This window comes from Dermacentor albipictus, chromosome 8, assembly GCF_038994185.2.
Source record: "Dermacentor albipictus isolate Rhodes 1998 colony chromosome 8, USDA_Dalb.pri_finalv2, whole genome shotgun sequence".
NCBI classification, from domain to species: Eukaryota; Metazoa; Arthropoda; class Arachnida; order Ixodida; family Ixodidae; genus Dermacentor; species Dermacentor albipictus.
Genome location: NC_091828.1, coordinates 54,398,622 through 54,421,819, shown reverse-complemented (window position 1 = coordinate 54,421,819; position 23,198 = coordinate 54,398,622). Strand labels below are relative to the sequence as shown.

Sequence of the window (23,198 nt, the reverse complement as noted above, 5' to 3'; positions counted from 1 at the left end):
AAATGCCATTTCGGGTATGACGAACTTAAATTTTTAGGCCATGTCATCAGCTACGAAGGCATTCGACCAGACCCCGACAAAACCATTGCTGTTGCTTCGTTTCCAACACCTTCGAACAAACACGAACTCCGCCGTTTTCTAGGGCTTTGCGCATATTATCGACGCTTCGTGGCTAACTTTTCACGGATAGCCGAACCTTTGCAACGGTTGACTAAGGATAATGTTCCGTTTGTCTGGGAGCAGGACCAACAAGAAGCCTTCTGTGAACTCCGGAAACGTCTGCGCACACCTCCTGTTCTAGGACACTTTGACGAAGACAGTGAAACCGAGTTGCACACGGATGCCAGCAACGTTGGCCTGGGTGCCATCCTCGTCCAGTGGCAGGATGGAGCCGAACGCGTGATTGCATACGCAAGCCGCACTTTGTCTCCAGCTGAAAGGAACTATTCCACTACGGAAAAGGAATGCTTGGCTGTGGTGTGGGCAATTACTAAGTTCCGACCATATTTGTACGGCCGATCGTTTCGAGTTGTGACAGATCACCATTCATTGTGCTGGCTCGCCAATCTGAAGGATCCATCTGGCCGTCTTGCACGCTGGAGTCTTCGCTTGCAAGAATACGATATGACGATAGTATTCAAGTCCGGGCGTATACACACCGACGCCGACTGCCTGTCACGTGCTCCACTTCAACCGTCGCCAAACGACTTTGATGAAGAGGACGCATTTCTGTCCATTATCACAGCATCAGACATCAGCAAGCAACAGCGCGATGATTCAGAACTCCGGCCGCTCATCGACTACCTTGAGAACCGTCTACCAGAGCCGCCTCGTATGTTTATGCGCAAGTTATCCTCCTTCTTTCTCCGCGATGGCGTGCTCTACAAATTAGGTTTTCACTCGACCGCAACCGCCTGCCTCCTTGTAGTGCCGTCTTCACTACGTGACGACATCCTGCGGGCCTCTCACGACGAGCCATCTTCGGGCCACTTGGGCTTCACACGGACGTTTTCACGCATACGCCAAAAGTACTTCTGGCCTAACCTTCGCCGTGACGTAAAGCAATACGTGAAGACATGCCGCGACTGCCAGAGACGCAAGACACCACCCGTGCGTCCTGCTGGACTTCTCCATCCCGTGGATCCTCCGAGGATCCCTTTTCAGCAGGTTGACATAGATTTGCTTGGACCATTCCCCACGTCGAGGGCTGGTAACCGCTGGATTGCTGTTGCCACAGACTACCTTACACGATACATTGAAACCAGAGCTCTCCCACGAGGCACCGCTAATGATATTGCGACCTTCTTTGTACATGGTATCGTACTCCGCCACGGTGCCCCTAGAGTGGTTATAACCGACCGGGGCACAGCATTTACAGCGAAGCTCACAGAAGATATCATGCTTCTCAGTGGTACAGTTCACCGCAAAACCACTGCATACCATCCCCAGACGAATGGGCTCACAGAAAGGCTAAACAAAACGATCGCTGATATGATTTCTATGTATGTTGACGTCGACCACAAGAACTGGGACGACGTTCTCCCATATGTCACGTTTGCATACAATACTGCCGTTCAAGAAACTACCGGCTTCACCCCTTTTCGCTTGGTGCACGGCCGGGAAGCTGTCACAACGTTGGACGCAATGCTTTTACCCACCTACTGCTCTAATGTTGTGACTGATGCTGCCGAATTTGCTCGATGCGCCGAAGAGGCGCGCCAGCTCGCACGAATGCGTATCCGCTACCAACAACAAAATGACGCCGACCGCTACAATCTTCGTCACCGCGACGTCACTTATCAACCCGGTGACAGAGTATGGGTGTGGACACCGATCCGCCAGCGTGGTCGGTCGGAGAAGCTTTTGGGCCGCTACTTTGGACCTTACAGGATCGTTCAACGACTCGGCGACGTCACATACGAAGTGATTCCTGAAGGAGAAGGCACCACGCACCGTCCCCGACGCCCACCCCTGTCCGATGTCGTTCACGTCTCTCGACTGAAGTTATACAACAGCCGCTGAACGCAAAGCTCCGCACCTCTCTCACCATCTGCGTCTCTCTTAACAGTATCCCCGTGGCAATCTCCAGTGCATCAATGTTCCGCATCGAGACGATGCTCCTAGGGAGGGGGGTAATGCCACGACCTCGACACAGCTGACAGCCACACGGTGGAATTCGGTGCCACATGCTAGGCATGTTGGGTGGCTCGCAGAAGAAGAGAACGACGAAGGTGCCAGGACAGCGATCAATAAAGAGATCTCCAGCGTCGACCGAAGTCCTTTGTGGCTTTGTCTGTGACAATATATATATATATATATATATATATATATATATATATATATATATATATATATATATATATATATATATATATATATATATATATATATATATATATATATATATATATATATATGGAACACTTCCGCGACGCCGATGCCGATAATTCGCCTTGAGGGCCATGCTATTTGCTATCAGATAGCAATACATATTCTGGAGTGGCCGCCCATGCAACTATACACCAGCAGAAACCAAGCAAGCGCGTGGCCTAACTTCACGTGTGAAAAAGCGCCGTGCCAGCTGGAGTCTGTTATTAGCTTAAGTTGGTAGCCTAAATGGAAAATAATACTTCATTGATTCAAGCTAAAATATTACCTTGGGCTGAGTATAGATAATATGACGTCCTATTAAATTTGGCGACACATTCAGCTTTCCTCCTAAAAGAAGTGACACAAAGACATTGGCCATCTTAAACACGCAGGAAGCATCAAGAAAGCGTTTCCTACTTTCTGCTGCGGCTTGACGTCTTTTAAAGCCTTGAATAGGATGGTGACGGCTTAGCTTCAATCTGAAGGCTCCATCTCAACTACAGGTCTTTTTATATATATATATATATATATATCGTCCTTGGGTCTGACGACATTTATTTTTGTGAAATGACTAAAGCCCACGCGGTTTCGTTTTCCAAGAGCAGACTAGGAGGAATGACACAAGCTTACCTTTCTTTTCATGGATATTTCTGAGTCGAACACCATCGTGAGGCCCCCGACAGTGTCGTAGCTATACTCGCCGAGCACGTCGTCTCGAAAACGGTACGTCCATCGGCCGGAAGAGGGGCAGCGCTGCGTCAGAGGACAGGGGTCGGGGAAAGTTCAGGCCTTCGATGCAACCGTACGGGGCAGGTATGACCCCTTGGCTGCTGATTGGCGTTTGTCTCTCTTATAGAACAAAAATATTTTTGGCACAACCGAGGCCACTATGACAGCCGACATTGATGCGTTAGCTTTGTATCAATACAAGCACAAAACGTATTGCCACCTTCGGAAAGAAGTACGTACGAGGCATGTACCTGAGCGGGTCTCGTCTTTCCCGATTCCCTAAGGACACTCGGCGCCATCTATCGCCGCCACCGCGAAGCCTGCGCGTGGCCTCCGAAACGCACGGCGTGCAGATGCTTGCGAACGCTTAGAAACGCGCCACCCGCGGCAACCGGGCTCCTCGCGCTTCTTTCTGGACACGCTCTGCCATCCAGGGGCACTGCCGCGTAAGAAACCGCGTGGCGTGTGAGAGCAGAAGCGTTTGAGCCCCCTGAATAAAAAAAAGGTTGCTCAGAGGTTATGGTGTTAGGGTGATGCGCACGAGGTCGCGGGATCGAATCCGGGTCAAGGCGACCGAATTTCTATGGGGGCGAAATGCGAAAACACCCGTGTACTTAGATTTAGGCGCGCGTTAAAGAACCACAGGTGCTTGAAATTTCCGGAGTCCTCCACTACGGCGTGCCTCATAATCAGAAAGTGATTTTGGCACGCGAAACCCCATAATGTAAAATAAAACTAAAGGCAGGGGCATTCCTCCTCGCCAGCCCTATTGGAAAATCCTATTTAAATTCAAACTGGGTTATACAGGTTTAAACTGGTTCTAACAGGGACCTGTTTAGGAACAAACAGGTATAAACAGGACCAGTTTACACATGAACAGGTTTGAACGGGGTCCCGTTTGGCATGCAAACAGGTATAAACTGGACCAGTTTACACATGAACAGGTTTGAACCGGGTCCCGTTTGGCATGCAAACAGGTATAAACTGGACCAGTTTACACACGAACAGGTCTGAACGGGGTCCCGTTTGGCATGCAAAGAGGTATAAACAGGACCAGTTCACACACGAACAGGTCTGAACGGGGTCCCGTTTGGCATGCAAGCAGGTATAGGCATGACCAGTTCACGCAGAAATGGGTCTTAACAGGGGCCCTGTTTGCAACTAAACTGGCTTATACTGGACGCAGTGGCACCATATAGGGTCGCCTGTTTGTCACAAAAGCTGGTTTAATCTGGAGCTTTCTGGCAACTATACTGGATGGCATCGTGCATACCAGTTTAATGCTTGAATATAACTGGGGAGGAGCTTTTTTATTGTTCGACATCCTGACAATTTAACCCCTAGTGCTAAATTGGCACATTATCAAGCTCTGCAGAAGTTGCGTGAACACCTCGGAACATTCACAGACCAAACTGCGATATGCTAGCTGCGAATTTCAAACCGATTCCCGGTCCTGCCCAGTTGAAAAAGACAACAGGAATTCCTGCTGCAAATACAGAAATTTCTGTTGTACGACAGAAGTTCCTAACGTTTCTGTAGCTGCGTCAGACATTTCTGACGTTACGACAGCAATTCTGACGTCGCAACAGAAACATTCGGTCGCGACGGCCAAGAGTTCTGAAGTCGCAACAGAAGCACTTTCCGTCGCGGCCCTTTAAAATGTCAGCTTCGCATCGGTGGTGTACACTGTACTTTTCTCTTGCGCGGTATTCAGTCGTGCTTCTCTGAAGCCGGCTATACTGATAGCACCGACACCGGTATTAAAGTCGACGTGGCCAATTGTTATAATTGTGCCGTGACGACGCGGCACCAGCAAATAACGTCGACCGGCCTCCTCAAAATCGGCCGCTGATCAAAATCATACCATCTGCGGGAATGGCTGCGTATCCGCTTTGTTTTATTTGGTAAGATGGGGCACACAGTCCTGTGGACTTGCATGTGCGGTTACACTGACACATTAGTTAATTTCCCAGAAATATTGCACAAGCTTATGCGAAGCGGAAAAGAAGTTTTGGATTGTTCCGCAAAGTTGCGTGAAAAGCTTTCTCGCTCGGGTCTCATTGATCTGGTACAGCGCTGCCGTGAGAAGCCAGTATACTGTCCGGATCAAGACTCACCCACGAGTGTTTATGTAGCTATTTTGCATTGAACGCACGAATTATATGCGAGCTCAAAACTGTAAAGAGCAAGAGACAACTGTCGAAATTAGCAGTCACAACCTGCAGTGTCCCCGGTCACCGTTGTCTATTTCTGAATTTCTTATTAAATAGGGATATCGTTACAGCAAAATTGATGGTCTAGCATTCCACGATGTACCTGTCGATGGTAACAACACTTTTGCGCATATAGAGATGCGGCAGTTGACGCGGTTAAGTGAAAGCGCATCTTGACTTTTAAAATGTAAATGTAAACAGCAACCCAGAGAAAGATTTATATTGCTGGCCTAGTCGAGGTGTGGGCGTGTTCGGCGTGGTGCGGTGGTAAGATGCTTGTCTCGGAATCGGGAGGTCCGCAGTTCAAATCCTGAGCGAAAGCTTTTTTTTTTTCTACTTTCATTTTTTTTGTATTAATAATTTTTCTTATCCTTAAAGAGGTGTCTGTCAATTTTTAATCAAATATATTGATCAGAAGCTACAGAATTTTCGACTACAAGACGTCACACAACAGAGAACAGAACGACAGTCACAACGTCCCAAAATACGACAGACTGAACATTTCCTGTTGTGTTATTCAAGTGGGTGAGACGTCTATAAGGCGTATACGCACATTGCCGTCCTCTTCATTAAAAGCAACGTTGCTGAAACACGTCGTACAAGACGCTGTACGACTCGCATAACATCGAAATACAACGCCGTCACCATCCATGAGATCACCGAAAGCACGGTCGCTTTCGGTGGCGGCCTACAGATGGCAGCACAGGTAGCGCCGGTAAAGTTACAGGTGATATTATTTTGCCGTCTTCAGCCTTAGCTATATGTGAGTGCGCGCTGCATTGACGCCGTCCGATGCAGCTGTTTAATCGTGTGTACGCTGTGCCGAGAGTAATTGTGGTGCATTTTGTATTCATTGAGAATCACAAAACCCCTGGGACCGCGTAATGTAGCCCGCAGTATCCTTCGTGTGGTGCGCCGATGTCGAAGGTATGAGCCCTCGCCACTTTCTTTGTTCCGGGCTCACGAAAAGGATCTCCTCCTCTGGCACTCTCGCATCGTGTCACACTGTACGGAAGCATTTGGTGAAAATTGTGCGCTTACGTCCTGTAGTTGATCCGCAATTCAACAGTGTGTGCGCCGGAAGGACCGTTGGTGCAGTCGATGCCGCGGCACCTGTGACGCTAAAAGGAGCGTTTTCCGAGTACGCCTAGAAAGGTAAGTCCGGCGCTTGCGCGCATTCTTCCTGTCTATGGTTCGTGAAGTGTGCGTTCTTGTACGTATCGCAAGATCCGTACAACAACCGAATCCGAATGAGTAAAGCAGCAAGAATTATAAATGTGCTTTTCATATGGTTGTTCTTCATGTCGCAGTGCACATTTAGGAAAAAGTTCCATGGAAATTGCCCTAAAACGTATTCATGTTACCAACAGCTCTATGTGGTTTATTTACTTTCACCTATGAAGCACGCTAGCGCGGGTGGTTCTTTGATCTAAATGGGCACAAAAATTCAAGCAAAGAAAGTTACTGCTTGTGTACATAATTTTTCATTGAGAAATGGTATAGGCATTTCCAGAAGTAGTACGTCGATGTGTCGTCTTCACAGCTAACAGCTGCGCGAGATAGCACCCGATTTCTTCGTCGACGCATGGCCAGATTTTCAGCTTGTATGGAAATTCGTCTGTTTATAGAGTGTCGTCAGATGACGTGTATTAGTGTCCTGTGTGTTTTCGTGTACTTGTAAAGGGTTCCGATCTTGCAGAGAAGCCGAAATTACAAAAGCAATGTTTCTTTTTATTCGAAAAATCTTTCTCTTTTCTGTATTGTCTCTCCAGAAAAAGAGGTGGTCTGTTGAAATTTTGAGCGCATCGTCCTTTGGGAGCAGTGCTTTGTTGCGCCGCATAAACAAATTAGGTTTTGGAACGCTTTTCATGTCCTAAGGAATTTTTTGATAGTACAATTCACATTTCACGTTATACAGCTGTACGTTTGTGTGAACCTTTTCATAGTAGATTCATGTTTGCTACAGTTCGATTTACGTGTTATTTAACCGCCTGTGATGTTACGGTCAGATATTTGCACAACCAGTTGCAGCTTCATGTAACTGGTTGTATGAGACTTTTTTCAAAATATGACGTGATCTTTTTATATCACAAGTTTGCAGTTTCAGCAGAGATTACAATAAATTAAGCATTTATTATTGTTTAGGGATGGCAAGATTTTGTGAACCAGAGGCACCTCCAGATATGCACCTGCAGCACTTCTGCAGCCTCAACAGCACGGCAAAGTACCTGATGTGCATGCTGTGACAAGGTGTGTGCAAAGCAGTTGCTGCCACTTACACGAGCTGCAGATTTTGTTGGTATCATCCATGTTTGGAAACTCTCCTGAATTTTCCGTGGGTTTACAAATGTGGGCTCATTTTACAATTTTATGGATGTCACTTTAGAAAGACAATGAAGTTGTGTTGGTTAAGATATTTTAAAGCTGTTGAGAGATTAAGGGCATGACATTGTTAAAATGCACGTAAAAATTAATTGTAATGGTACTTGTAATGGTTTATTATTAGCGATGCAATATCTCTAACGAGAACATCAGAGGGGCACTTGCTTTAGGGAAGTTTGGTCAGATAAATTCATGAAGCAGCGTAAAGCGGCAGCAGCAAACACGCTGTAAAAGCTCTGTAATCTAAAGAAAAAACAAAGTTGTCAGTTACTGGTTTCACGTTCGCTGCTGCTTTTTGTGCTGCACGACAAGTTAAATAATGGTTGATCATGTGTGTGTGGCGTAATAGTTCTGCGCAAACACACGAGGTGTAGAGAAGTAATTATTAAAGGGAAAATCAGACATCGTAGCATTTGCTACAAAGGAAACCCGTATGTGTTCCTCAAAAGGAAAGCCGCACAGTTGAAGAAAAATTCGTCATGGTCCGGGACTCGAACCCGGGACTACCACCTTTCCAAGGCAGCCACTGTACCATCTGAGATAACCAGGTGGCTAGCACATGGCAGGGCGAAGTCGAATCAGTTGACAACACGAAGCAAAGGCAAGGGTTTGACGTAATATTTTTTTCCCCTTTATTAATTACCTCTCTACACCTTGCGCGTTTCCACAGAACTATTACGTCACACCCTTGCCTTTGCTTCATGTTGTCGACAAATTCGAATTCGCCCGGCCATCTGCTAGCCGCCTGGTTATCTTGGATTGTAAAGCGGCTGTCCCGGAAAGACGGTGGTCCCGGGTTTGAGTCCCGGACCTGGACGGTTTCTTTTTTTCAACTATGAGGCTTTCCTTTCGAGGAATCCGTACGGGTTTCTTTTGTAGCAATTGCTACGAGTGGGTGGATGTGCGATTTTCCCTTTATTAATAATGTGTGTGTGTATGCAACAATGGGGGTGCTGAGAGCAAGCTTTAAAATAATGTGTGTTATGTCCCCAACAAAGAATTTAGTGTCTGCAGCATTTTTACAAAATATTATGTTCACAGGTTGGCAGGTATGACATAATGTACAACAATAATGTACAACACTTTTGCTGTAGATGCCATATTCATAACGTCCCTTTTCTGTCTACTTGAATCGTATGTTTAGAATTTGGCCCACCTTCAGTTTGATCAAGGTTCATAGGTAGCCCCCTCTGAAATAAATATAATTAGGAGCTATTGTAGATAAGCATGATATACCTACTCACTGTATTGTGACATATATTTTTAGGGACTGTGTTGTGAGGCATGCATATCCTTTTACCTGTATGTCTTGCAGCAGGTTGCCCGACAATAGCATAAATGCTCTGCCCACCTTTATTATTATGCTTTCATGTAGACATCTAACATCTGTGCCCACATAGACTCCATGTTCTTAATTACATTTTTCTAAGTATTCACCGTTGTGCATTACATTATTGTGTTACAGTACTGTGCATTACATGTTTTCTTTGTTTTATTTTGGAGGGGCTATTCATTTCTATAATAGTACAGAGAATAGGACTTCAAAACAAAAAACCACGAAAGGTGGCTTAAAAGTGTATGATGCTTGGAATTCTACATTCCATCCCCTAAAGCGCTACCAGTAGTAAAACATTCCTAATTGTCTTTTTTATAAGCTAGCTGCCAGATACATGGTCCCATTATGAGAGTATGTTATTTTTTTTTTCTTTGGTCTGACTTGTTTTGTTGAATGTTCTCCTTGTTAGTTCAGAATTTGTTTTCTTGCCACCTCATGCAATACTCCAACTGGAGACTATGAGCTATGTGTACAATAAATAAGTAAATTCCTAAAGCATGCAACAAACCATGCAGCATAGCATTTAAATGTTGCCAGTTTATAATGCTTCTCCAGTGTAGCGCAGCATGGAGCTTGAGGCTGATCTCTTCAGATGTAAAAACAAAATGCAGGTTATGAAAATGTGGTCCTACAAACTGCTGGTTACGCATGTCAGTCAGCCTGTTGCAGTGGTCACAAGTGAGAATGTAACCAAAAGCTGGGCGTGCTCGGCCATTTTGCATATGGCACAGGATAGAGCTTCGCCTCTGCTATTGCTTCTCTTATAATAATGGCCTCCGAGTATACATGCCGAGTTATGCTTCTGGGGACACTTATTAGTTAACCTTATCAGGTAATACCATTAGCCTTATGGGTGCTATAATGTTGCAGTGCCTGCAGGATGGCCAGCATTGCAATACACATTAAAATTATTGTACAAGTCATGCAATGGTATCGAGATTGGCCCACCAAGTGACACCCTTTACTTACACTATACCTGGGATCAGCCCAGCTCACTCAGTCAGGGAGACATCCATGCATAAGGGGAGGGGTGTAGCAAATAGAGGGCGTTCGATTAATCTTTCTCACATAGATAGCTCATGCATATAATGTTTCTTAAATTGGATGCTTTGTTGCTCAAAATGAAGTTACTTATGTGCATAATGTCAGCAATGCGATCCTATTTATGCCTACCGAAAGTTGCTTTGTTCACTGCCACTTTTTATATTGTTTCGCTTGTTATTCTAAGCTCACTTGTTTTATAGCTGCTATAGGTATGGCTGGACCTGGAGAAGAAGTGTAAGCAGACCATGCTATGTTGCTGATCTGCGCTGATCTCCACATCCAAATTGGTCCCGTGACAGTTGGGCGCCATTGTGCCTTGCTTCATTGACAAGGTGATATAATATGGTGAGCTTGTACTTCAATATCGGTATTGAAAATTATGTTAAGGAAAAAAGACAAGGATTGGTCTTTATGATAGATACACTCATGTTCTTTCTTTAAAGTGTTCTTTTGACACTGTTCTGCATGGACATATTTTTAGAGAATTATAACAGTCCTTTATTGCAAAGTGCCACGGCGCTAGTTTATGCGTTAAACTAGCACTCTTTCACCAAAAAAAGCCGTATTTAGCACACAATTCACAAGGAAAGAAAGGAGGCAACAGGACAGAGTGCTACTAACAGTTCAGTATTATAGCTCGCACAGTAATATTGTGCAAAAGGTGAAAGGGGGAGAATAGATCTGAATACATATTGTTTGCACAGAAACGAAAAGGATGCATCACATGGTGAGTGTGACATTTGTTTTACAATGATAAGAAGCAGTCTCACTGTCTAGTAATTCTCTGCATGGGGAGCTAGTGCTAGGTTCCTCGTCATACATATAAGAAAAGTTTCAGATATCTCTCCAGCGCTTTTGTCTTTTTATTTTGTCACGATCAAGCAGCTTTTAAACATAGGTGCATGTGCACCGAGAGCAGTGCACTACCACTGCTAACTGACCCACACATCAAGTTTGCTTGGTCACGCTGCCAGTCATTTATACATTTGCCGGTTTATCCGATGTAGCCTCTACTGCACGAAATGGTATGTGATAGACACTGCACCTGTGTACTGTACGTGCTTTCTTACATTATTTTTTTCAGAGATAGTGATGCAGGCCTTTTCATTATTTACATGCCTACACAACAAACGAAGCATTATCTGTGCTTAGAAAGAATTGTAGGAAAATCCAGCATGAGGCAACTGTTCTCAGCACGAAACAAACTTGATTCGTTGGTTTTCGTTCATTATTGCGATCACACTAAGGCAGACAAGCTTGTAGGCTGTGCTTCTGCAATTTGTACAGCACACTGACAGCACTGGTGTGGGCCTCATCTGTGGGCTGACTGATGGCACCTTCTACGGCGCAGACCTCTTGTGTTGGGCGAGGCACCAATGTTGACGTTTCTTCCCTTGTGCAAAACAGCAGTCCTAGGTTTAGAGTAGTTGTAGGAAGACAAGGTAAACATAACTTCCATGGCTTGAGTGGGCTCATTTCTCTTGGGGCATCTAGCTTTTTTTCTTGCAACTGTGCAGAGGTGCATCCCTAGAGTCAGCGGGAAAATGGCATAGAGTTGTGCATTCGGGAACTCCTTAACAATGATCTGCCGTAGTTAGGGCCTTGCGAAAATGCACTGTCTGCCAAGTGGTAGAAGGTGCATTATGCAGCCACAGATTTCCTGTTGGCATGATTGCACTCGTGCTGTCAGTAATTTCTTGGCTTGCCGAATTATCTTGAGGCCCCACGATGATGATGCTACCGATGTCTTCGTGTGCAGATTTTCAGGATGAGGTTTTTTGCTTTGCAAATGTTGTTGAAAGGTAGGTGGTGCTTACAGGTAGCTATTCTAAATATTAGTGAAATGAATTGGCCCATCTTGCTTCGTCAAACATCGTCACGCCGACATCAGTTGCACAAACAAAAAACCTGGCCTACTTGCAGCGTCGTGCACGAAGAAACAAACAAATCAGCTGCTGGATTGTCTTGGCATCGCATATTAAGCTGAGACTGGAACTGCTGTAGCTACAAACCAGGCAGAAACGATGATGATGAGCAGGGATTTGTAGTAGCGCCACTTCGTGGGGCACCAAGGAGGCTTCGTTCAAAACAAAAATGGCGTTCAGCAAGTAGAACCATGCCACGGTGAGAGTCGGTGCATGGTGCTCTTGATCAAGTTGGCTCAAGGAGTGTCCGAAAAATCAGACGAGAGGTTGCAAGGCGTCCGAATTTTCGGAAGTTATATGTTATGGTCCATGGGGAGAATGGCGGTGCCGTGAAGCAGACCGAGTAATCATGTCCGGAAAATCAGTCGGCGACTGTACCTATACCTATGTGTCTACCTACGTGCAACAGTGTTTGCTATGATCTGTGCCAGAATTGCTGTTGCCCGTAGATGCCCAACATGTCGGGTGTCAAATTGTAAAATACCTTCCAAAAGTGATCTACGGAAAAATACCGCTTCTGCTATATTTCGCTTTTGCAAGAAATTTAGCGGCTGCTGGCACCTACCTTAAAAGGCTTTATATGGTCTTCGCATGGCCAGGGCCTTCTACTTTTGTGAGTTTACTTATCTCGAAATTTACCCCGGTTTTTATAACTTCAAGTTGGCGGGATCCCTAGTCTCCTTTAACGTGTACCCAATAGACCTTACATAGGCGTTTTGGCATTTCCCTGCCATCTAAATGCAGCCATTGTGTCTGGGATTCAATCCCATGCCCTCTGCCTGAGCAGCGCAATGTCAAAGCCAGTACACTACGGTATTTTGCTGGCAGACGGGTTTAGTTTCTGAATAATTTATTATCTCAACCTGTCGGTGTTGTTTTTAAAGGTATTTCATGTTTGTATTCTGTTGCTTCAATACTAGTAATTATTGTTAATCAAACGATGTGTCCATCTTTTTCCTATAAGACTTGCTTCAATCGCCTGCTAATTATGACAGCTTATTCTCCCACAGTAATCCATGTTCCCTTGAAACATAGGCAGTGCATGAAACCACATATTTTTCAATAAGATGTATTCGTTATCTTCTATGACCGGAATGCTGAACCTTTCTTATCTGTGAGAACATAGGCAAATTTGCCTATGTGCTAACCTGTTGCATGAGTCAAGATAAATTATTGGCTTTACTTTTTCAGGTGCCCTGCTCGCTCTCACCCAAGCAACCCACTCCAGCGGTCTTCTCTCGGCAGACTGGATGCATCGAAATACCGTTAGAAGGTCCAATAAACAGTGCTTGAGACATTTATGACATGCTTTTATTTAGGCCGGAGAACTTCAGACTTAATGAAAGCTCAAGTGGGTGTACAGAAATACCTACGTAAAGTATACTTGTCTTTTTCACTTACAAGTACATGCCAATACTTTGCCTGACATTTTTCACCCCAAAATTACACTTTACTGTGGATTTGTGTACAAACCATTACAGCAAGAAGCACTGCATTAAGACGAGTACAAGTAATCGAACATATACTAAACTAGCAAGAATTACATTTGCATACTCGTAGTATAAATATGAAAAGGAGGTACAATCTTCTTCAGGGTGCATTTTCTTGTAGGTCATACATAGAGAACGTACTCGTGGGTCATACAAAACTTGTTCATAATGTATCACATCAGTGTTGGTAGTGCTAATCAATTTATGCCGAAAATTGTGTTCATCTTCGTATCAAGCAATGTACCAGGCAAACCTACATATGAAAGTGGCTTCTTGTTGCGAACCTAATGCAGATGTACTTCTCTTCAACGCTGATCGCAAATACACAAGTGCACAAAATATGTGTAAAGAGTAAATTATATTAAGCAACATCAATCCATTCTGAAAGGACCTGGTATGAATGTAGCAAAAAATAGGTCTGAACAGGGGCAAACAGGTCTGGGTTAGATAGGACGGGATTAAACGGGTCAGGATTAAACAGGATTTAAACGGGATTTAAACGGGTCAGGTTTAAACAGGATTTAAACGGGTCAGGTTTAAACAGGAACAAACGGGATTTAAACAGGTCAGGACTGAACAGGATCAAACGGGGTCCCGTTCCATAACCCTATTTGATGAAACCCGTTTGAAAACAAATAGGATTTTCTAGTAGGGAGGCCTCTCCTTCTCCTGGTGGCTCGCCCTCGCAGTTTTGTCGCTCGCTCCGGGGCGCGCGTCTTCGCCTTAAAGATGTAAAGATGGTCGATTATATTTTTATTATTCGACTAACGATTAATCATTCTTCATTTTGGGCGGTAATCGATTAATAGCTTTCGATGCAGGGTTTTTCATCGATTAATTGATTAATCAAAAATTTTGCCGGGCACCTTTAGAAAGGTTGAACCAGTTATCTACTTTTGTAAGACGCTATTTCAATGTTTGAGGGGTGGAATCAAATTTGAAGCAAAAGTGCATGGACGTATGATAAAGGTTAATATTTAAGTGCATAAAGAGTTATAGTCTGCACAAGTGGCTTTTTGAAAAGATAAACAATATATGTTATGAAATGGCGCTTAGTGCAGAAATAAGAGACTTGCATGGTACTAGTGAATCCCTGGACAGTACAGTTAAGCAAGACATAAGAAACATGGCCAAAGTGAAAGGTGAACTCCACTGAAATATGCAAGAAATCGCAATATGCACGGCGGAAAAGAAAATTACTGCTTTAGGATTTTAAACCACGTGCTCTCTTCTATAAAGCGAAGGAATGTCTGTTGGCTGGGCTGGTCGGGTGAAGCACACACCTTGTTTGAATAGCCACACAACCAGCACGCGAGAATAGGTGCTCGGACGCTACAGATATGATTTTCTGGAATCAACATGGACATGAATTCCATCGCTCTGTCAAATAGATGCTCCAAACCGGCGGGCATGTTGTGCCACGTCTAAAGTGGACTGGGAGTAGCACGACCATCAACTACTGGGTTTCCTATAGTATGTCTTGAATTGCAAGGGCATTTCAGGCCTGCGGTTTGGGGCGGCATGTGCGGTGTGCGGGTCCAGAGGGGAAGCGCTCAGCTCCGCATCACTCGGGGCTCGGAAAAACAGTCGACAGACTCTCTGCCAGAGCAGCAGTCACTGCTCGTGCGCCGCCATTCCAGTACGATTTGAGAATGCTCGCGCCACTCCTGTCAAACTGTGTGAAGCGATTAATTGAACCGGATCTATTCGATTAGGTCGAATAAATGAAAAGTGGACATAGATGAACTATAATCATTTTGCGGGATACATTTAATCGAGTAATCATTCATCGGTATCACCAACCCTAAGTTTGCCCATACGCGAGGCGAGACATTAAAACATTCTCGTTGGGTGTTTGCGCATGGATTTTTACCGTACTTAAATCTTGTTTATTGTGTGCAGTGCTAGGAGTGATGATGGAATGCCAGGGAACTGCAGAGGCAGATGATGCTCGTGCTTTTTCTTTTTCGGCAGAGTAGCTGCGCACTTGTTTTGCCTCTTCGGGTTGGCTGTCTGCTTCCAGTTGGAAGCCTTCTGAGGCTAGTTTCGTGGACAAATTCCTTTTAGTGTCCATTACAAGCACAAGAATCAGAGCTCTTTGTTTCGCCAATAATGTACACGCAATGTACACGATGTTCCTATACCTGGTAGAGCTTTATTTGAGTGTTACCTGCAGGTGAAAACACGGCCGCGGCTTGCACAGACCAAGCCGCTTCGGGGGTTATTTCTGTTGCCTTTATCACCTTGATTTAGTTATGTAGAGGCGCGTGCCCGGCGTGAAAGGGCTGCGATGAAGCTAGGTTTCGTCGGTACACGCGAACGGCGATGCGTTTGCGTGTGTGCAGCACTATGTAATACCTAAAGATTCAACAACTCAATGTGTTTGCGCAGCTCCTAAGTGCGCACGTGTATAACTGCACGTAGCCAGTAGGCTGCCGTGTGTCGAGCTTGTGCAGCTTCATAATTTGAGCATGCTAGCACCGCGATGACGAGTGACATATTCGCCTGAATAACGCCAGCGTCATGTAGAAATGCGCGCGATGAACGCGAGGCATCTCAACTATTATCGTCGTTGCGTCATGACGCTGTCATCTCTGCATGCAGTGAATGTAGTCTCTCCGGCTTTATGACAGAGTAGTTCTGCTCGCTCTGAAGCGCAAACATCGCAGTGTAACCTGTACTTCACTTGTAAACAAAGTGTTTGCAAGGACGAACGATACACGTATAAATAGTTTCCATCACTGAGCACCTTACGAATGTTGGACCTTTGCGCTGCAACGCGAGCGTAAAACGCTTTAACCGGCTTTCCCTTTCGCGTAATACATTTGCAGCGCCTAACAAAAGCATGGACTCACAAACGTACGCACTCTCAGTAACACAGCCTGCGCACTCCATAGCTTCATACACTTGTTGAAGTTAGCGCAATCAGGAAAAAAACAAATCTGAGCGAGCACCGAGGATAGCACCCATGCATGAGCTACCTATGTCCGAGCTCCGTGCCCCGCGAACGATGAAAAAAGCTCTGTTCGTATGCTTTTGTATCTAAAGTACCCTTACAGGGATACTGAACAAAACGTTTGCCGCCTAGGCTTTTAGCCCAAATGAAAGCTTGGGGGTTGATATTAGTTGTACGCTTTCGTATCTAAAGTGCCCTTAAAGGGATACTGAACAAAACTTTTGCCGCCTAGGTTTCTAGCCCAAATGAAAGCTCGGGGCCTGACATTGATTGTGCGCTTTTGTATCTAAACTACCCTTAAACGGATACTGAACAAAACCTTTGCCGCCTAGGTTTTTAGCCCAAATGAAAGCTTGGGGGCTGAGGTCGGTTGAGACAGCCTTGTTTTCAGACAGAAACTAGTGGAAAATAACGAACTTCATGCATTTTTCGCAAAATACCGCGTCTAGCGGCCGCGCCGTGAACTGGAAAAGCGACGTTTCTGTGGCGTCGCCTGTGACGGATATATACCGGCACGCCAACCATCGCACGCGTCTCTCCACCCGCACGGACGGCGCCGGACGGCAAAGGAACGACATCTCAATAGCACCAAGTCTCCAAATCGCCGTTTATGTTGTGTGCTATTTTGTAATGTGTTCAGTGGAGCACCTTGTACAACGCAGGAGGGTGCCTCTACGCTGCTGCGCGCAAGAGTGTGGGGCAAAGTATCGTCGAGCGAGACAAGCATGTCATACCTTTCCGGCAGAGCCGAAGCTTCAAAGGATATGCATTCCCGCTGCGCACTGATCTCGGCCATCATGCGTACCGTCAAAGCGTGACCTTCTGGCCTAGGAACACTTCGAGCACAGTGACTATTAGACGAGCTCTGCCTTGCTACAGAGCTGCGGCATGTCAGCGAAAATACTGGCGCTGTCTCCTCTATTTTCTCTAGAAAGCGGAAACAAGAACGGGACGGAGCAAGCGAAGGTGCATTCGAAAAGACGAAAAGAGTTATGCTCTTTGGTTCTTTATTGCACAGCGGAAAAACGAAGACGAGTTTGGCGGGCGATGAGCAAAGGCATCGTGCCATCTTCGTACTGCGGCTCTCTCGAGCGGTGTTGGCTGTGGCATGTAGTAGCAGAGTCCTTCGACACTTCTTATCTGGTCATGAAAGCCGCGTAACGCAACGGGAGAGCTTCGTATAGCGTCAGCAGTGGACATACCGCAGCGCTGGCGAAATTACAAGCTGGACTGGAGCCGAAGCCGAACGGACGCACAGGCGTTCTTTGCCTACGCTCGCTGTAGCGCAAAGGTCGACTGCCCGTACTGACGTCTGCATATTGCCGGCACAAGGTGCAAATCGCCGCCCTGTTTTATGCGAAGCATATTACTAGAGCTCAACCCAGCTCCTCAGGCGCGCCGGTGTCGCCTTCAATACCACGTGACACCGTGACGTCACGACAGAGGAGAAACGGGGCTCCAACTCGCGCCGTCGCTCGCGGCGTCGCCTTCAAGGCTGACCACGTGACACCGTGACGTCACGACAGAGGAGAAACGGGGCTCCAACTCGCGCCGTCGCTCGCGGCGTCGCGGCGGTATATAAGCAGCTGCGCTTGCCTCTGCTAGACACTCACGAGGTGAGATGCCTCCTGGAGACAGAGCTACTCGTTGGAATGAGAAGCGAAGGTTGCGGCGTGCTACAGAGACTGTTTCTAGGTGGCTTTGCTACGGCGCAGCGAATACGCGCCCCGCATCGGACGCGGTGAGCGTCGAGCAACGCAGCGTTCGGCGCGACAACGAAATGTGCGCCTGAGCAAGCGCCGCACGCCTGAGCCGACGCCGACGACACCGGCTTTTCTGCGACACGAGCTCCTTAACGCTGTCGCGTTAAAATAAAGGCTAGTATGCTTCGCATCCTGGGCTTAACCTTAGCTAAGCCACAGCCAGTTTCTTTTTTTTTGTACAGTGTTCAGAAACTACAACGCCTTGTTTCATTTCCAGCTTAAATTGCCCTTAACTCATCATTCGAATTCTACACTTGGACTACACTCTATCGTCATAAACGGACTACAGAGAAAGTTCACGTCACACTTCTGTGTAACTGCGCCACTCGTGCAGTCGCTTTCACTCGCACCTTGCATGGTTGCGCGTTCACGAAACAATGAGAGGCGGACGTCGGGCAAGTGCCGGCTGCCCGGCTCTGCTGCCGTCGCAAGCCGGCACACGTGAATTCACGGCGGTCGGCGCACTGGCCCGCGCGTACCGGTGTGCAGCCGCCGTGTGCTCACAATCTTCCAAAAGTATAGCCATCCCTTAAAGGGCCCCTTCACCAGGTGTGGCCATTTTGAACTGACAAACGCAGAGCATACAACGACCGTTATAGTTAACGATCGTGCCTGCTAAGTGTTACATCGCCACGCGTCGCGGAAAAATCTGAAATTTCAAACCGAACTTTGCCCTTCTCCTCGCGGCCGCCGCGCTCCAAGCCGGGGGGTGACGCACACATGCTATTGCGTCTACTTACAGGTTTTAGTGCTGTGACGTCGCTCGTGGTGACACGTCACTTCGATAACTATTCGAGGCAACATGTTATTTTTCGTAATATGTTGCTTGAATGGACGGAATAAAAAACAATTATTGGGTTTAACGTGCCAAAACCACTCTCTCATAATGAGGCACGCCGTAGTGGAGGACTCCGGAAATTTCGACCACCTGGGGATCTTTAACGTGCACCTAAATCTAAGTACACGGGTGTTTTCGCATTTCGCCCCCATCGAAATGCGGCCGCCGAGGCCGGGATTCGATCCCGCGACCTCGTGCTCAGCAGCCCAACACCATAGCCACTGAGCAACCACGCCGGGTGGGCGAGATAAAGCTTGGCGATACAATAAAACACGCAAACCGAATGCCTCCGTGTTTCTGTTTTACTTCGCACCAGAGCAAGAGAGATGTACTACCGTTTCGTCTGCTTGTCCCCGCGCTGTGTATTCAGTCACGCAGCCATACACGTAAACTATGTCATTTTCTACTGTGTTCCAGCGCGCGACCAAGCTCTGTGATCCGCTTTTGTCTGCCTCAGCATTCGTCTAGCACTGACTTATACCGGTAGTCGGGTCGTCGTGCATAGCGCGCAAAATCGTGCGCAGCGCGTAACGATACAATCACAACAGCTCGCGCGAGACACCGCCAGCGGAAGTGCGCCGCGCCACATACACAAAAGAAAAGCTAGGAAAAAAATGCAGGCGGGGCCCATGACGTAAGCGTCAAGCGATCCTCGAGCTCCGGTATGGGAGAACGCAGGGAAGGAATTTCGCTTGCGGAGGCTAGGCGAGGGCAAGTGGCGAGAGCGTCTTTGTTGGCGGTGAAGCTGACCTTTTGAAATCATGGGTTCGCGGCGGTGAAATGTTCCTATCTCGGCTATTAATAAGTCGATTAGAAAACATCTAGCGTATAACCGATATTTGCTGTGTGGTCCGGTGAGGGTTCCATTAAAGAACAAGTGAAATAAACATTGCTTGTCTAAACAGTAAAGTCTTGCGAGTTGAATTTCGTTGCTTCCCTCCCCTAATTCTTTTTTCATATACTTGTCCAGCATCCCTTTAAAAGCAATCCATAACATAAAATAAAGCAAAAGCAGAGTTCTTTGATCACGCGGGTAGCCACGAAACTCAGCCATAACATGTCAAATCCTTTGAGAATGCCTCGGCGCAGCCAGTCGACGGCCAACTGTCAAGGTGGCGAGTGTGCTGAGACGCGTAAAAGAAGAATTGGGAGAAAGGCGCGTAAAATACCACGTGACGATGTGCAACCAAATAGGAGACCCAGACCTCGTTGGCTCGATTCCGCTCAGCATCGGAGAAATTTACAGAGCGGCACATTTCCAGTGGCATAATCCACTTTCCAGTTACGTCAATCGGCATCAAAGACGTTCATTGAAGATTGGCACAAGCGCACTGCCACATGGCCAGTAACCTGAGTTGGCATCAAAGAGGTTCATTGTAGACTAGCACAGAACAAGTGGCACAAATCCAGCGTTCCATGTCGGCGTTAGAGAGTCTCTTCGAGCAGCTGTAGCTACCCAGTACCGCGTCTGCAGTAAGCAGTTGGAAAACAAGCACTACATTTTGCGCCCATCTTTATTCCGAGTGTAATGTGCCAACTAGTTATTAAAGTGAAGTGCTCTTGTCGGCGCTTTGCCCTGTCTCTTTCTCTTCGGCCGTTATTTTTTAGGCTTAATTTTGTCTCGACCACGGGAAATGCACCAACCGTCCTTGCGGATAACTTTCTCTAGCGATGAAAGACAAGCTACGGAGGCGAAGCGCGCACAGATTATGGTGCTCCCGAAACTAGTCTCAAAGTCGCATTTGCGCTAGCTTATGCTGGGAACATAAGGCAATATGCACCTACTTTACTATAGCGCTGATGATAAGACAAGACACAAAATCCAGCACTCAGTGTGAAGTCTTACTCATCTTTAGCTTTTATCATCCCTGTTTTGGTAAATGCCAAACCTCATTATCTACGCCAGGAAATTGAAACCGCTGACAATCTCTGTATACTCTGCGGTGATACTTCGCGCAGTAACACACGCATAAAAGCTCCGCCACTGTGGCTTTTCTTTCAGCATGGTACCCGAATACGGTTTACTAAATCGCGGGTTCTTGCACCTCTGCGCCTCTGGCATAGTAAGAAGGCTAGGCGAGCTCACCATCTGTGGTTTGACGTTGTACATGACGCGGGGGCCAGTGAAGTCTTTGCATGGGCGGAACAGGTGGTCCGCATTCTTCCCGCCGCTGGTGTTGGACGCCGCATAGAGGTGGCCGCGCATGGAGAAAGATATGGCCATCCACGTGAAGTCCCACTTGTGGCTCTCCGTCCACTTCAGGTTGCTCATCGCTTCCTTCTAGCTCGACAGAGAAAGGGTTCGGGGTGAAGGCGCATCACGTCAGAAGGACGCTATAAGTTTAGGCGGGTGAAGTGTTCTTTAGGGCTCTAATTTCACTACTTTATAGGAAAAGTAAAAGTTAGGCCTAGCGGAGAATTCACCCGACGCGTTGGTGGCTGTGGTGTCCTGCTGCTACGCACACGAGTTTCCAGGTTCTTATCCCCGCCGTGGCGGCCGCATTTCAACGGAAGCGGGAGGGGGGGGGGGCGAAGCGCGAAAAATTCTTTGTATGATTGGATTGTTGTGCCCGTCAGAGCACTCATCATCATCAGCAGCCCGGTTACGCCCACTGCAGGGCAAAGGCCTCTCTCATACTTCTCCAACTACCCCGGTCATGTACTAATTGTGGCCATGTTGTCCTTGCAAACTTCTTAATCTGATCCGCCCACCTAACTTTCTGCCGCCCCCTGCTACGCTTCCCTTTCCTTGAAATCCATTCCGCAACCCTTAATGACCATCGTTTATCTTCCCTCCTCATTACACGCCCTGCCCATGCCCATTTCTTTTCTTGATTTCAACTAAGATGTGATTAACTCTCGCTTGTTCCCTCACCCAATCTGCTCTTTTTTTATCCCTTAACGTTACACCCATAATTCTTCTTGCCATAGCTCGATACGTCGTCCTCAATTTAAGTACAACCTTTTTCGTAAGCCTCCAGGTTTCTGCCCCGTACGTGAGTACTGGTAAGACACAGCTGTTATACACTTTTCTATTGAGGGATAATGGCAACCTGCTGTTCATGATCTGAGAATGCCGGCCAAACGCACCACAGCCCATTCTTATTCTTCTGATTATTTCAGTCTCATGATACGGATCCGCGGTCACTACCTGTCCAAAGTAGATGCATTGCCTTACCACTTCCAATGCCTCGCTACCTATCGTAAACTGCTGTTCTCTTACGAGAGTGTTAAACATTATTTCATTTTTCTGCAGATTAATTTTTAGACCCACCCTTCTGCTTTGCCTCTCCAGGTCAGTGAGCATGCATTGCAGTTGGTCCCCTTTGGTAAGCAAGGCAATATCATCATCGAATCGCAAGTTACTAAGGTATTCTCCATTAACTCTTATCCCCAATTCTTCGCAATCCAGGTCTCTGAATACCTCCTGTACACGCTGTGAATAGCATTGGAGAGAGCGTATCTCCCTGCCTGACGTCTTTCTTTATTGGGATTTTGTTGCTTTCTTTATCGAGGACTGCGGTGGCTGTGGAGCCGCTATAGATATCTTTCAGTATTTTTACATAGGGCTCGTCTACACCCTGATTCCGTAATGCCTCCATGACTGCTGAGGTTTCGACTGAATCAAACGCTTTTTCGTAATCAATGAAAGCTATATATACGGCTTGGTTATATTCCGCACATTTCTCTATCACCTGATTGATAGTGTGAATATGGTTTGTTGTTGAGTAGCATTTACGTAATCCTGCCTGGTCCTTACATCTTACATACATCTGATGCTTGCCTATTGCTTGTTTCTTCTTCACTTCTTTTAGGCGTCCTCCGTTCCTGAGAGTATGTTCAATTCTATCCATATTATACTTCCTTATGTCAGCTGTCTTACGCTTGTTGATTAAGTTGGAAAGTTCTGCCGGTGCTATTCTAGCTGTAGGGTTAGAGGCTTTCATACATTGATGTTTCTTGATCAGGTATTTCGTCTCCTGCGATAGCTTACTGGCATCCTGTCTAAAGGAGTTAGCACCGACTTCTATTGCACACTCCTTAATGATGCCCATAAGATTGTCGTTTATATCTTGAACATTAAGGTCCTTCCTGATTTAAAGCCGAATACCTGTTTTGTAGCTCGATCCGGAATTCCTCTATTTTCCCTCT

At 46.4% G+C, this 23,198-nt stretch overlaps 1 protein-coding gene and 1 long non-coding RNA gene across 3 annotated transcripts in view; one reads left to right on the top strand and one right to left on the bottom strand.

Moving 5' to 3' along the window:
• Positions 1 to 23,198, bottom strand: part of LOC139048682 (uncharacterized) — a 95,150-nt gene that overhangs the window by 13,190 nt on the left and 58,762 nt on the right. The window contains exons 9-10 of the mRNA XM_070523173.1: positions 21,133 to 21,327; positions 3,001 to 3,123 (exon numbers count right to left, since the gene is read on the bottom strand). Coding sequence (XP_070379274.1) covers positions 3,001 to 3,123; positions 21,133 to 21,327 — 318 coding nt within the window. The remainder of the gene's footprint in view (positions 1 to 3,000; positions 3,124 to 21,132; positions 21,328 to 23,198) is intronic.
• On the top strand, positions 6,071 to 13,300 carry LOC135918834 (uncharacterized). 2 transcript variants are annotated; one of them, XR_010569796.2, is made up of 4 exons: positions 6,071 to 6,467; positions 7,458 to 7,562; positions 10,275 to 10,419; positions 13,191 to 13,300. It is a non-coding gene; the product is annotated as an uncharacterized lncRNA (long non-coding RNA). The 2 variants fall into 2 exon arrangements; XR_011507700.1 differs by having other exon boundaries at positions 10,259 to 10,419.